The sequence below is a fragment of the Colius striatus genome, chromosome 7 (assembly GCF_028858725.1).
Source record: "Colius striatus isolate bColStr4 chromosome 7, bColStr4.1.hap1, whole genome shotgun sequence".
Classification (NCBI taxonomy): domain Eukaryota; kingdom Metazoa; phylum Chordata; class Aves; order Coliiformes; family Coliidae; genus Colius; species Colius striatus.
Window position 1 is genome coordinate 36662942 of NC_084765.1, and position 16358 is coordinate 36679299.

Below are 16358 nucleotides of genomic sequence, written 5' to 3' on the forward strand. Positions count from 1 at the left end.
ACTTAACATTCACCGATGATGCAAATGGATGATAAAGGTTTGATTTAAAATCATTTTAAATGTTAAAAAGGGAGTGTTTCTTTACTAACTGTATGCTCTAATTTTTCTTCAACATTATGGGGGACCCCCCCATCCCAAATTACAGGGAATCGTGGTGGAGGGGAAATTTTTAAATGGAGTAGGATTTATATATTATTCAGAAAAAGCCTTCACTATCTTAGTAGCTGTTTCCAGAACCTAAACAGTTAAAGTAGAAAATGTTAGTAATTTTGCTGCAAATAAATTGATCAGTATGCAAGACGGTTGTCACCGGCTGAATCATGGTCCACAGTTAAGGTAAACAGATCTGTGATGACATTTTCTGAGCAGAATACCAATGCTGCTACATTTCTTCCCAGAGGTTTCTGACACTTCTTATATGCGGATAAAATTTCTCTCCAAGAAGGTTTCATTCACAGGAAGGAAATAGCATCTTTGTAAGAGTCTTCCTTAAGGTGGGATTTATTACATTTTGTGATTTATTTGTTATTGTAATTCTGTTAAGAGCATGGAAAGGAATGTTTTTGCTTTTCTGAATATCCTCTCTGTACAGTAGATCTTTCTGATGTAGAGTCTATTTAAAGTATCAGGCAATGGAATGCAAGTAAAACAGTATTAACAGAGGTATCAGGAAAGATGAAAATGTTTCATTTTTTGTATTCTCCAAGAGTGAGCTCCGTTTTATAATCTCTGTAGTTAACACATAAAAGCAATGACAGGATATACAGCTAGATTTTTAGCATAGGTGTTTCTATGAAATATTTTTGGCTACATGATGGCTTCATATTTTCATTGGCATGTTCTGAAGTAGGAGATCTGATTTAGTTTATTCTTAAATGTCTCTGTGCTAGGCAGAAAATCCTCTTTGCAGCTGACTGCAATCAAAACCTTTTTTGCTGAGACGCATCTGACTCCTGTATGACTTCAGGGTATGGAAAAATACAGTCTCCAAAGAAGTTTTTGATACCTGCTTCCTTAGAACATTTAAGATCAGTGTCTATGGTGTTGTTCATGGGAGAGGGCATGTTCATAATTCTGTATTTAGCCTTAGATCCACATTTAATTGAAGGTGATTGACGTCTCAGTCGTTCTGTGGATTAGCAGTTGGAAATCTGTCGCAATTGTATTGATAAAAGTAGAATCTTGTTGTTTTAATTAGACACCAGTATCCGACTTTAATCCCATTTATTACAGTAGATACTGAAGGATAAAAGCCCTGTGAGAAGCATGCTCGATGGTACCTAACATGTAATAGCAAACCTGGAACTGGGTGTTAAAGTTAACGCTGGGGATGCAAAGTCTGTGGAAGTTGTAGACAGCTTTCTCCAGTAGCCTTCAGGTTTAAACCCGGTCCTGTCTGCGTCTGATGTGTACAGGTGAGGGGACCGTAGCCTGGGATGCCCAAGTGGCTGAAAGAGCGTGGTGAATAGCACCTTCAGTAAGATGGACTTAGAAAGTCTTGTCATACACAGCATCTGGTTGTGTTTCAAAGCTTCGCAGCAAGGTATAGGGCTGTGGTTTCCGGAGAGGGGCAGAGTAGGAAATGCCATGTCCTGAGCTGCATGAGACAGGCTGTGAAGACACCTGGCCAAAGATCTGCTCTTCTCTGGGAGGTGCCTCAGCAGGTTGCAAATTCGTGTCAGAGATGCTAGGCAGTGGATCTGAGATGGGGCATAAGACTTAAAGTTCGGTCTTAGGAACCCTTGTTTAATAAGTTGCTGCATGAAAAGAGTTCATGTTCGTCCTGGCATGTTGCACTGTCCAGTCATTCTTGCTGTGATTGTGGTTCACGTGCATTTTCGAGGTATCCTTGTGCAGCATGTACCTTGCTTTTAACGTTCTGCTTTGTGAACTGCACAGTAGCTGTTATTTGTACAGATCTCTATAACAAAGTTGCAGATGAACATGGAATTTATTAGGAATGAATCCCTGCAATTTATCCCTATATTTTTAATGACCATTTGCAGCTATTCTTTTATTTCAAAAAAATCCATGGCTATTTTGGAGGTGACCTATATGTGGCACTGGAGGAAAGTATAATACCCAAGTTTGGAGCGTTGAGCAGTGAAATTAATTCTGGACAGAAAAGGAGGGACTAATCCTGCTGCTTTTACATCAAGCACTGACATTGTCCCTGGATTAGCATGGCTTCTCAGAGATCCCCAAGATGAACGGGAGTGTTAGTGGCAGGATCAGGGCTGCGCCCAGGCATGACAGCAATAAGACAAGAGCCATTAGGTGTCATCTAACTGGAAGAATATCCACTAAAGATCATGAGTTTTGTGCTGGGTTTTGTTTTAATATCATTTCTGTGTTCTTTGACAGATCTCTAGGTGACTTTGTAACTTTGAAATTAAATACTGCATTTATTTTTGCAGCAGCAAAGTGATTTCTGTTTGACATTAAGGGACTTCTTTTATTTTTTTTTCTTTTTCCCAACATACTGCCTTGATGGTTATAGATAATTTTCATGAACATTCAGCCTGACCTTGTTTTACTTTCTGGACATTATACCCGTATGCTTATGTTTTAATTTTGAGTAAAGCAAGCAACACTTGTTTTATTTCTGTTGGCGGAAGGAAAGTCACTTTCAGAGTGGTCAATTCAATGAGCTTGGGTTTGTTCTTCCAGGACTGTGAAGACATATTTGAAGGTTATTTTGTGTAAGAAGTTTCTTTATTGTGCTTTTCTTGACGTACCAATCTAGAAAGTCAAGATACCCATTCAGTAACTCTTCAACTTCCACATGATAGACAGATGATCTGTTTGTTGCAGAATGTTTTCCTTCAGGTGTTTTTGAACACTGATTTAACTGAGTCTGTAGTGTTTGTTCCTGTAGCCTTTCTTTCTTTTTAGTATTTCTTATTAAAAATACACAGGTTCTGTTTTTCCTTATTACTTGAAATCGCTAACTACCCTTGTCTGTCATGTCTTCTTACATTAATGGCTGAACGTAAGAGCAGAAAAACCAACTCATTCTGCCTAGCCACAACCACCTAAATTGAATATCTGACCAAATCTGTCTAGGTCTCTCTGAGTTGTTGAAGGCAAGAGCATAGTACCTATAGAAAGAGGTTTACTCAACCTATTTTGGATACATCTCTAAAAATGAGATCTATAGCAGTGCAAGGATGGTACATTGATCCCTTTTAGTCATCTATAAAATTACCTTAAATAATTACCTTTGGCTCTTAGAGTTTTAAGATCAGATGAGTTTGTCACTGGGCCTGGTTTTTCATTGTCTTTGTTTCAGATTGAGGAAAGTGAGGTTAGAAGAATTTCTCATCACAATTAAAATACAATATTGTTTTAAGTCTCTTAAAATATTGTTCAGAGTTGATCTAAAATTGTTTTATAATTGCTACTTTAAAAAAATCTGATTGATGATCTATACTGGAATGTGTTTCTGAGTGACAGGGACACTTTGCAGGTAGATTTATTACGGTTTTTACCGTCTGCTTTATTAAATGAGTGAGCAGAGAATTTCAAAATGACCTTCAGTGCTGTCCAGGAAATGTGAGTTTTAATGTTCCAGGTGAATTATTTGCATTAGATGCTAAGGGTACTTATTCTGCAAATGGTGACTTACCAGTTTTTTGCTTATACTTTTATTTGTGTGGAAGAAATACTAATATACATTAATGTAATGTTTCCACATAGAAGTAGCTTTAGACACTGCAGGACTTTGGGTGATGTGGTGTGGTAGGCAGAGGTCTCATTGTTTGTCTTTGCACACTGTTGAAAAATACTGTCTGAGTACTTTACTCTGTTGCTTTTTAGGTGAAAAGGAGTTAATAAAAGTAAATGTACTGGAAGAAATTCATGAAATCAGTGAACAGATAAAGTGTTATTATTTGAAATGCATAATGTTGCGTAATGGATTTACATCAAGTGAGATAAAGTGCTCTCCAGACATAGTGAAAGAACATGGATTCCTCTTACCGTAATTGAAGTTCTTTTGTACTTGTCTGTTGGAAAAAAGTAGCAGGATTTTTTTTTTTTAAGATTTGCTTTCCATTAGTAAATATATTTATCTGTAGCTCCAGATACACTGCCAAGTTTTTTTTTTTTAAAGAAAAATTGGAAGGAGAATGCCTTTTCTTTCTAGATAATTATTGTGACTATAGATTTTATCCTCATACTGAGCAAAGCATATCTGCATTAAAAGAGTTTTAATTGCTTACGTAGTTTACAGGAGCTGCACAGATGCAAAACATGCTTAACCCATGGGATAGCAGAAAAGAGTATAAATATATTATATTACACTTCTCTTTTTTGAAGTGTAGTGAAGTGTTAGTAGATTGCAGAAGAACTTGCCATTAGCGATCTGAAAACTGTTGTGTGAGGTGTGCTCCTGCTGTTCCTCAGATCAAAGTTTTGAGATTTGAAGATGTCATTAACCTGTGGATTTTGGGCTCAGTTCTGCTCTGCAAGGCACCACACAAAAATAAGAGGAAGCTTTGGAGTTTTGCTAAGTTCAGTCTGGTCCTCTAATGCCACCAGAATATAAATAATAAAAATCAGTGTCACCTGCTGGTTCATCCCTGTTCTAAACTCTTGACCTCATTGGCAAACTGTGAGGCTTTTGAAGTTTTTGGTACCCTGAGCCACAGCTTTGTTTGTCTTGGGAATTCAGCTCTGCATTTCTCTACACAGCAGTTTAACTATTGTAAAAGGTTGTTGGCCTTCATCTGACAGCCTGTCTGAGGTAAAGTTACAACCATTAGGTGAATTGAAATACAGAGGTAGCCGCCCATGATTCTGTCTCCCAAGGCACTCAGAGTGACTGTTGTCAGAACTGGGCTTCCTTTAAGGGGACTATGAGTCTGCTGGTCTTTGATAGGAGAGCTTTACTTTTCCTTAAAACTGAAAAAGAAAGCTTTCTTTGCTTATTCTTGACAGAGCCTTTCTCTAACGTTACCATCACAGGTTTCTCCTTGAAAGTAATGGATTAAAGGATTTATTTCCCCTCCTCTTTCCCTACCTCTGCATTACAGAAATGGCATCAGATATTCCTGGCTCAGTGGCCTTGCCTGTGGCACCAATGGCAAGTGGACAAGTGAGAATGGCGGGATCCATGCCTTCCAGAGGAGGAAAACGTCGCTCTGGGTAAGATACTGCATTGTTTTCAGGTCTGAAACTGGAAATGACTGGTTTTGAGAAACTGAAAATGGACCTATACATGTATGCTTATTATATAATGTTATACAGTTATAATATTAGTCACTGATGTTTTGTTTTTCTCTTCAGTGTATCTGCTCTTCCTGCAAGGTCAAACTTGCTGATCAGTGTATTTGTTGTTTTGCATGCTTCAAAAGACTTTCAGTTTTGGCAAAGCATCCAGAAACAGTTAGGATCCTGTGGCTGTTGTACATGTAATGAATGTGTATTGCCTACATCTGTTCAATCTCAAAGGACTGATTGTGTGAATAAAGGTAGCAAGATGTGTTATTACTTGCACATGAAGACTTATGCAACTTGATCTGAAGTTTGGACTCGGATCTCTCAAGTAGAGGCCTTCCATTAAAAATGTTCTCTTTGTAGTCCCAGGTACAAAAATAGCACAAGCAGTCACTCTTCAGAGATGGTGGTCTATAATATTCTACGTCTTGCTGGAAATGCAGCATAATCTCTCTGACTGTGGGAGAAAGGGCTTGAACCAAGTTCAGTCTTTGCCGTAGCTTGAGGGCTCTGCTAAAGAAGAAAAAATGTTTTATCCAACTACAGGTGCTGGTGTGGTGTAGGGATAGTTTTTCCACATCAGCTTGCTGATGCAACTCATACTAATCCTCTGTGTTAGAAGGAGGGTGTGTCAAGAGCTGCAAAAGAGCAGAAAACTACTGTTAACAAAAAATGTTTTTATCAATGCTTGATCACAAATAAGTCTTTAGGTGATGCTTTCTCAGAGATAACTTTGATCTGAGAGTACCTTCAAAAGAGACAGACAAGTCCTAAATTTAGCCCTAAATATGACAGTGGTAGGGCTAAACAGGATCAATAGCATGAGTAAAATCTTTGCTGATGAACACCTAAGGAGAATATGTTATTTCTTGTGACAGCTACTCTAGGGAGTGTTTGTCAAGGTCTGTAGACCGTTTTAGGTGTCCACTCAAGTAACGGTGCTGGAGTCTGAGTCCTGGAATGAATCAAGAAGAGAGAAGATGGACCTTACCTTGGATGTGGAGTTAGGTTGGTATGACGTGAGCACTCAGGAGAATTGTTCTGAGGGGAATGGACAATTTAGAGATTTATGCGTACTGAGTGTGCTTCCATATGCTGAGCTAATTGAGAGAAATTGGCCTGAGAAACTCCTGAAATCTGTCTTTGACAGGCATCACATTTTTATTTTGAAACTCTTCAGAGAAAAAGCCTTTTCAAACTTGCACTCAAAAAGAAAACAAAGCATTAACATCTTTTCATCACTATATAACAAATATAAACTTTTGTACTTTTGAGTTGCAGGACAATTGATCTTTTTTTGACAGTGAACCGTGTCAGCTGCGAGTACCAGTTTGCAAATCGCTGTTACCAAGGGTTGATGCTGCTGACTGTGAAATGTTCTGATTATATTAAATACTGACTTGATAGTAATTGAGAGCTATGCTTTAACCGTTGCATTTTAAGTATCATCTATTTGCAAGAAAGTGGAGGAGGGGGAAGGGTGGGAGGAACGTGAAATCAAATTATTTTAAATGTATTTAACATGCAAATTCAGTGAGTAATGTAGTATAGATTTGCTGTTATACCCAGACGGTGGTATTTCATCTGTGCACCATAGCTCTAAACTAAAAGCCCTTCTCCAAGCCTGAGCTGAGGGCGTTGTTGTTTTCTTTTTCTGTGTTCAGTGTGTATGTATTCAGACCTTGAGGGAAGGAATGCCTGCTGTGTCCAATTGCTCCTAGCTTCTCTTTGAACAAAGTTGCAACTAACACTTGGTCCTTTCATTACTGTCCTGGTGATACATCTTTGTACACCTAAATCCTTGGGCATTTTAGAAATGAATGCTTTGTGCCAAACATAAAGGAATGTAGTGAACACAGACATCTTTTCCAGCTTCTGTTATCTATGAATATTGTTTCTTTTCTCATAATTGCTGAGGCAAGCTGGCAGAGTAATTGCTGTATGGACTTGAATGTAGATCAGTTGAAACTCATTGGCTATCCTGAAGGTGTTTCTGCAGTGTGGGTATTCAGCTTCATTGACAGCTCAGAAAAATATTTTTTCCTTTCTATAAATTATACCAAGTAGTGTATAAAAAAAAAGTGACAGCCTAGTAGTGCATAAGTGCAGTAGTCCCTGACTACCTGAGAGTAATGTAACATCGGTTCTTTATTTAAGATGCTTTTTCTTCAGGCTTTGCTGTATTAGAGGACATGGGGCTTTTTTACCTTCCTAGGTTATTTGTACTTGGAGAGGGGAGGGTTGTAGGGGTTTTTTTTAGTTGGTTTACAGATGCGTTGGTTTTGTTTTATCTCAGCATACGGTCTTGTCTTTTCTCTGACCTATAACTGTAAGATATGAGGAGGATGAGATCATAGCCCACCAGCCTCCCTCCCTAAGTGTACTTCTCATATTGTACTGAACAAAAGGCTGTAGTATAGATCCCTAGTTGCCTCTCAGCAGCATCTGCTCCTGATCCTTCCTGCCTGCTTCCTACACTACCTCATCATGGCAAGCCATCTTTTGACATTTCTTGGGAATTTTACGTAATGATTTTGTTGGAATGTTCAAATCCTCTCCCATCTCAATGCTTTTAAACCTGTGCTGACCACCTTCTTGGTGCTTGGGGTGGAGTGTTTTTTTGCTGTAACAGTATTTCTAATTAAACAATTAAATGTTTTTGTTATGATATTGATGGTACCAATATGTCTTTTGAGCAAAATATGTTTAATAAATACCACATACACCAGCCCTTTTCATGATTGACATGCACAATATGAAAGAGGAAAACAAGATTTATGCTGTCTCTTCAAAACAAAAGAGCATAGTGCAGCTCTTTTAAAAAGTCTCTTTTTAATGGGAATTTCAAATGAAGATAAAAGATACTCTTTCTGAAACTTCTCAAATCAAGTCGTTTGTCTTCTTGCAAGCTGCTTCCACTGTTTTGCTAATGTGCAATATATTATATCGGAGCAGAAGATCTTGCAGGGTATGAGGGGTTTGTTGGAATATTATTTTTTTGCATTCTGCTAAAGGTTACAACTGATTGTGTATCTTTCACTGTGCCTCGCTGTGAAGCAGATGCAGTGGTTCAGGCAGGACATTGGAATCACTGACTTCATACCTGAGATAATTCCTTTTTCAGGTTTTGAAAGAGTTTTTTCATTTTGCACGTTGAAGTGTGAAAATAGGAAATTTGTTTACTAAAAAGGATGGAACAAAGTCAATTTGTTGTTATCTCTTTACAAGTATTGACAGTTTTGACGATCTTGATCTTCAATTTGTCTTTTTTAATGATCTTGCATTTGGAATAAAATCAAGGGTTTTAGGGAGCTTAATAAACTGAAGGCATTGTTTAAAGACTTAGTCTGCCACAGTCTTGTGTGACACCTTAGACATTCATATTCTGTATAAATGTGTTAGGTATTACCTATGGATATTAACCCATCGAGATCTTAAAAGAAGCTGGTGCCCAGCCATCTAGATAAATAGGTGTGTTAGTCTCACTCCTTTTAAAGTAGTTATAGACTGTGGGTAGCATCAAGCTTTTAAATGTCTTCAGCTTCTTTGTACCTCTCTGCATTATATTGCAGTGATGATAAACTAGACTAAGTGCAGTAGAGCTGATACTTGATTTTATAGGAAAAATCCATCTCTTAGCACTCAGTGGGGGTTATTTGACTGGAAGCGAAGAAAATCTACTGAGTTATGAGATCTCAGTATATTGGAGGGGAAGGAAAGAAATTAAAAAATTAATCTATCCCAAATTAAAGCAATGTCTTACCAAATCACTGAAGAAAAGGCTTTTCCCTATAGGCATGTGTATTTTCTGCAGCCCTTGTCCCCTGAGGTTTCTCTCAGTTGTGTTTCAGTTGCCAGTGAAACCAGTGAAGGGTCTACCTGACACGATGCTTTTGTGAGTGGTTTCAGGTGGAGTCAGCCCAGTGCTGGCATGACTGTGCCCTCCACTTTCAGGCAAACAGCTTTCCTGCAACACCGACTTTCACGTTTTTGATGTAGATAGAAACGTTGCAATTGAAGTAACTTGGCAGTTTGTTCTGGAACGTTGGCTACAGACAAGTTATTATACATTGGGAAGAAGCAGGTAGGTAAGAGGAGACCTTTGGCTAACGGTAATGTGTAAATGTTAAATCGCCAGGAGTGTTGTAGATGCAGCATGTTAGGGGAAGTTCAGGCTGCTGGTGCCAGCACTGACGGCCACCTTTGTGGTGAGGGGTAGCAGCGGGTCCCGGCTGGGCTGCAGGCCCGGAGCCCGTGGCCACTGGAGGTCGGTGTTGTTCCGCACAAGGCAGCAGAGAGGTCCCTGGCTTGGGAACCCGGTTTGCTGATCATTAGATGTGCAAAAACGGCAATTATAGTGAAAACGATGATTGCATCAAACAGCCAAATTAAATGCACATCTTTTCTGAAGACTCTTTGGGGAAAATGCTTTTCCCTCTGCTTCCTCCAGAAATGAATAATCACTATTACCATCTGGAAAATATTATTGCGACTTTTCTAATACCGTTTCCAATTCATGTGCTTATTTGCTGCCTTCGTCCCAATTGTACATGAGTTGCTGTGACTCAGACACATCTTCTATAGCTCTATAATCTATAGTTCTATAGATTCTATAATCAAGTTTGTCTTGATTATCAGAGTTAGGAAGTAAGGCAATATTGCCTCACTGCCTCTCATAATTCTCTATGCTAATGTAGCTTTAGAGAGTGTTTATATCATGCTTTCTACACTCTGAACACATAGATCTTAATTTTTAAGTGGTCAAAGCTTCCTTTAACGCTGAGATAAATATTATCTTCACTTTGCAGTTTTTACCTTTACTATGCTTTATATCTGTTGTTAATATGAAGAGTGTTAAAGACATGGAATCTGTAATGTGTGAAGTTTTATTGCTCTGTACTGTTAGAAAGCTTAGAGTATTAAAGAAACCTGACAAAGTTGTTTGCAAAACAAACCTATGATTTCCTATCTACACAAATTACATTTAAGTAACTGATCAAGGTCTGTATCTCATTCTAATGTATTTTCTTATTCAAATAAATACACGAGTAAAACAATTGTTTATTATAAATTTAGACCAGCTTTGTTCTTATTCTACCATTGTAGCAGAGCTGGTACCTTATAATTGGTATAAGTATTTGTCTACTTCTTTTTAAAGATTTAAAAGTCCACAAAAATGCTTTGGAAATTATACTATTGTATAATTTTGTAGTGACTTAATATCAATGGAAAGGAAACAATCACACTAAGACGGGAAACTGATTTAGCTGGCTAATTTCAGAAGTTGATCTTCCTACTTAATCTATGTAAGAAGTGAAGAAAGAGGTTCCTGCTTTTTGTGACTCCCTGGAGGAGCCCAACTGAAGGGCTGGTATTTGGCCCAAGGAAGAGCTTGTCTCTTCTCCTGACTTAAGAAGTTCTGGAACATAAAGCAGGTAAGTTAGGTGCGTGGGAGACCCATAGGTCATTTTAATAATGACCATGAGAGTACCACAAAGTCGTTGCCCTCTGCAGACTGGCTGGTAAATTGTGTGAAATTATTAGTAATAGAGGGCAAGTCCAAAGAATGTACAACAGCTACAACTAATAGCAGTGATGTGCGTAATGGTCTTAGCGGGAAGAATGGGGGTTGATTCTGCTTTACCTCTGACATACTTGCTTTAGTCTAGGATGAAAATCGTGGCATGTTGTTAATTATTATGTGTACAGCTTTAGACCTTTATTTTCTTTAGCCTTGATTTCAGTCCTCTAACATAGTCACCAGTGATTTCTGTAAACTTTAATCAGGCCTAAAACGGTCTCACAAGAACTGTGGTTTTTTAGTACTTACTTCTATTTGTTAATTTTAACAGTGCACATTTTTATGAAGAACAACAGTGATTTATTCTTTTTTATTTATTAAAATTAAAAAGTATTCTTTATTTTCCTGGCAGCTGATGAGCTACTTTTAGGGAGTCTGGAGATAATGAGCAAGACTGGAATCTAATGTTGTTAACACCTCCAGTCAAAATAGAAATCAAACAAGATTGAGAAGCAGTGGCTTGAATGTTCACGTAACTGTTGGCAGTGTCATGATTACTGATTTGGAAATCTTGCTTTTACAGAATGGACTTCGACGATGAGGATGGGGAGGGACCCAGCAAATTTTCAAGGTGAGCATTTACAAAGACTTGGCCAAATCACTGACTTCTTTGAGTGAAGAAAGACAGCTGTTCCACTATGACATGGATGTTTTAAACTCATTATGAATATGGCTGAAGAACCTGCCAACAATTTGACCTAAATTCTTGTTGCTGCTTTTATCAGCTTCCTATGAAAATTAGACATCCTGGCAGAAATCTGCCTAATGTAGCTATTGGCTTACAAAGCTGAAACTGTGTGTGTCATAATTTTACTCTGCAGCTATGTGAAGTGAGAAGATTTGTAATTTTTAGCTTAGAATTTCAACTACTGTAGATGAACTTTGGTTAGACATTGCTGAAGTTGTCTTTCTGCCACTGAAAATTAATTTTATTTGGAATTTATTTCAGATGTTAACTGCCTGTTAGAATGTATGACAGATTCTAGAAGTGTGGATTGTTTTTTTTAAGATTAAAGTTCATTTATGTGAGCTTTACTCAGGTGTAACTGAATAGGAAACATTGCCAAAATAAATGTTAATTAACATGGAATTTTCTAGACTAGAAACAAGACCAAACATTAAAGCATCATTGCCATTTTTTTCACTTTTCCTTTTTTCTGGTCACACTGTTTGCATTTTTTTCATTAGAAACCAAGCAGCTGCAGTGAGGGGGTAGATACTTCAAGACCTACAGATAACTACTGATGATCCAAGTTGTAAATGCAGCTTTATAGCAGCGTTAAAACACATCTGTCACTGTAGGGTTTTAACAAGATCTTCCTAGTCAGTCTAACAGATATGTATGCGAAATATATGTCATAACACCATATCATAGCCTACTGAGCTAGATCAGCAGCATCTCTGTTTAGCTGATGTCATTTACAGGAAGGATATCCCAGTGTCTGATGTTAAAACTGGTGATCTGAGTACTAGTCCAATGTTTGCTAGAAGATGGGTGTTAAGGGCATAAGATTTGTAATGCACGTGACCCAATTTGTGCCTGCATAAGCATCAGGTTTTCTAGGCTCATTGGTACATGTATGTTGGTTGGTCTCCATCCTGGATTCAGCCTCTTCATCCAGGCTTGAGCCTTTCCAAGATTGCTGGTCAGGAGAGCCAATAGTTCAGTTATTTTTATTGGAGCAGTATCTCTGCTGTGCTTAAACTCAGTTCGTTTTAGGCGTCACGTCAGAATCTGATATTTAAATCTTTAATGTTGTAAAAAACACAGATTGTTCTGCTTTTAGAGAATAGATAGAACCAGTGTAGAGACACCCAGGGCCATGTTCACAGATCCTCTTCTGATTGTGTCCACCTTTTAGGACTTTTCCAAATAGCTTATATGACTGATTTCTAGCTTGTCTTGGTCAAAATTATTTGGTTAGCAAAGAACTACTGTTGAAATGTTTAAGCTAACCCAACTGGCTTTAACTGAAGTGCCTGAAGAAGCATACATGCAGAAAGGTCAGCTGGGAAACCTGAAGGGAGAAAACAGTAGTTGGAGACAATAATGTCTTCAGCCCAGCCAACCAGACAAGGATGAGTAGACAAGTCCCAGCCTAGAGTAAGCACAGGAGGTAGTGGTGTTAGTACAGTACTCCATGTGAGTTAACACACCTTGCTTCTCAGGGACTTCCAAGCCAGCTCAGGTATCTGCATGGCATCTCATTGTCACATGGAGGCATATGCATGTGCTTTTTACAGAATGGCATGTGGTCATTCCTCATTCAGTCTGTCTTTTTGTTGAAAATTGTTGGGAGTCAGTCTGTTCTCTGGACAGAGTCAAGTGGGATAAAGTGTCATTTTCACTTGAATGTTGTGAGGGTGCTGGTGTTAAACACAACATAGAAATAAATAGAGCTCAAGTCTTATTTAAACTTTGTCTTGAGTGTTTGAATGAGTCTTACCAAGGAAGGACAATATAGAACCTCATAGAAGAGCTTGCAAAGCTGGTGTGCTTGAAATTGGTTTTAATTCATTTGAGAAGGAAAAAGTTCTTTAGGTTTTTAGAAAACACGCTTGATGAGCTTTGTTAACTAATTCATGGGACCTTCACAGGTTGGCTGTTGTAAGAAATTACATCATTTTGGGAAGGCATAATTCTAATACAAAATCTCTCTTGAATATTCTTGAGCAGTAGTGCTCTGCTTCTAGAAAAGCCATTAATCTTATTTTTATCTTTTAAAAAACCTATGCTTTCTGGTTTGGAACATGCAATTTGGTTTTTTTCCCAAAAGTGAGATATTTTTCAAACAAATATTTTTGTAACTATGTTAGAAAAATCTAATTTCAAATATCTAGTATGTTTTTAGGAAAGGAAAAGGAGAAGCAGCATATAATCTTTTAGTAACATGTCACATTGCTGCTTGTCTCTGGGACAATGCTTCAAAACAGTGAAGCTTTAATCCCACGGGGCAAAAGTCCCATTGATCTGGGTTTCCTCCATGAAGTTACTGCTAGTACACCACACACAACTGTTTGGGCATCTGTTGATTTGGGTAGGCATGAAGTACTTGTTTACTTCTAGGGATCTAAGCCAGATTTCATTTAACTTCTGTATACCCAAAAGTTTCATCTGCTTGCTTGACTTTTGCCAGTTTCCACGACAGACAGTACCGTGTCTGTACCTACTAGAGCTTATTTCTGAAAGTGTGGGTATAATAATGCATTGCACTTAAGTGTGTGTCTCTGCCCTCCCACGTTATCTGTAGACCATCAGTGCCCTCTGCTGAATGGAGTGAGTTGTGGTTGCAATCTGGAAAAGACACAGCTCTTTCACTTCCAACACAACAATGAGTATTTCACGGGCTGCTGTTGATAAAGGCTCAGTGGTGTTTTTCTGTAATGGTGCTGGTTAAGTTTCCAAAGCAATGAGTGTATGTCAAAGTGTTTGCATAAATCCACTGAAGTGTTTCTCCTAAATATACAAATGAAGCTTTTGAATTGGCATGGCTTGGAAGTTTCACCAGACTCTACATTTTCTTTTGCTGTATCGTTCTCATGCTGTTATTTGTAGTACTTTGCAGTTGTGAACCTCTGCTTTCTTTTGTGTGTTGACTGTCACACAATGCTTAACCCTTGTGGATTTACTTACTGTCTTTTGTTTCTAGGTATGATGGTGATCAAATCTCTGGTGATAAGGAAAAGTTTGCAAGGTAGGCGTGTTCTGTAGAGCTCTTCTGCTGAGAGAAAACAGGGGGATGTTCGTGTCCAGAAAATCTCAGTACGTGTGCCTTAGCTTAGAGAGCTGGTTGTTTTGTTTCTAGGTGGGACGATGATCAAAGTACTGCTGACACAGAAAGGATGGCCAGGTAGGAAGAAGGAAAATCAAATATGGATTGCCCCCATTTTTATTTTACATTATGCTGTTCTGCCTGATCAAAAGTCAAGAGGATTGACTGACCCAAAAATGCTTGAAATCAGAAAAACTAGCAAACTCTGGATCTAAGTGGGTTTGGATCAGCTCCACAGTCTCCAAAAATTTAATGTCCCTCCAAAATTTCCATACAAAAACAAAGTTAAAGATGACAGAATTAGGACGTAATTCTGTATACATGTTTATGAATGGCAGGGTTCCTACAGCAGACACTTCTGGAAGAAAAAAACAGCCCCTCTTTCTTTCAAAGGTTTAAATTTTGAGCTATTTTCAGGAAGGTTTCAGGGTTTTGTTTGCTTGAATGTTTTCATGGACAGTTGATTAACATAGTATGTTATGGCCATCAATGAAATGGACTATTGGATAGTATTCTCTTTCTTCTCAAAGTTTTGCAGTCTTTTTCTTTCCTCTTTATAATAATTCTTTTGAATGTTCAGGAGTATTAAAATACTTCAGTAGCAGACAATGTAATGTGTATTTATACATGTAAAATGTGTGTTGAATCATAGAGTGATAGGGATTGGAAGCGACCTTTAAATATGTGTTCTTTGTCTCTCTCTTTCCTTGATCACCATTTCTGCTCAAATGCTGAACTTACAGCAAGTTTTTGTCATGTAAAAATGCCATTTTTCTTCCCCTTGTCCATATTGATCTGCATGGATATGCTGACATGTACACATATTTGTTCTTATGTACATGTGCACTGTCACACAAGCTGTTCTGTTTATGTGTGTGTATACAATCCGGCTACCACAGGAACAGTTCTCTTCTGTATCTATGCAGACCCACACAGAGGCTGTTTATGACCCATTTGAAATGGAAAGGTCCGTTATTCTGCCCTGGTGAGGCCTCATCTGGAGTCCTGTGTCCAGTTATGGGCTTCTCAGCCCAAGAGGGACAGGGAAGTGCTGGAGAGAGTCCAGCACAGGGCCACCGAGATGATCAGGGGAATGGAACATCTGTCATACAAGGAAAGGCTGCGGGAACTGGGGCTGTTTAGTCTGGAGGAGACTGAGGGGTGATCTTACTAACATTTACAAATATCTAAAGGGTGGGTGTCAGGAGGTTGGGACATCCCTTTTTCCTATAGTAGATAGTAACAGGTCAAGGGATAATGGGATGAAGCTGGAACACAAAAAGTTCTATTTAAATATAAGAAAAAACTATTTTACTGTTCAGATGAGGGAGCCCTGGCACAGTCTACCCAGAGGGGTTGTGGAGTCTCCTTCCTTGGAGGTCTTCAAGACCCACCTGGACATGTTCCTATGTGACCTGATCTAGGTGAACCTCCTTCTGCAAGTGGGTTGGACTAGATGATGTCTAAAGGTCCCTTCCAACCCCTACCATTCTATGATTCTATGATTATGTAGATAATATGACCTCAAACAAGGGACTGGCTGCAATTTACCATGGACTGTCATTGCAGGGATCCATAGCTGGATTTCCTGACTGTTGACTAGTGAGTGTAAGCATAAGTAAGAAGAATAACTCTGTGTGTAGCTTTAACAAGTGATCTTTCTGGAGATGATGCCTCATGCATATAAAACCTGTGTCTGCAGGGGCAGGAGACACATTGTAAAGCAGGACAAGCCCATGCCTTCCTCTGTTTCAAGAAGCAGTATACTAAAACTCTTTTTTTCC

At 38.5% G+C, this 16358-nt stretch overlaps 1 protein-coding gene across 2 annotated transcripts in view; it reads left to right on the forward strand.

Annotated features, from left to right (window-relative positions):
* Window positions 1-16358, forward strand: part of ARNT2 (aryl hydrocarbon receptor nuclear translocator 2) — a 105698-nt gene that overhangs the window by 20887 nt on the left and 68453 nt on the right. For both annotated transcript variants that reach the window (XM_061999907.1, XM_061999908.1), the window contains exons 2-3: window positions 5037-5148; window positions 11325-11372. In XM_061999907.1, coding sequence (XP_061855891.1) covers window positions 5037-5148; window positions 11325-11372 — 160 coding nt within the window. The remainder of the gene's footprint in view (window positions 1-5036; window positions 5149-11324; window positions 11373-16358) is intronic.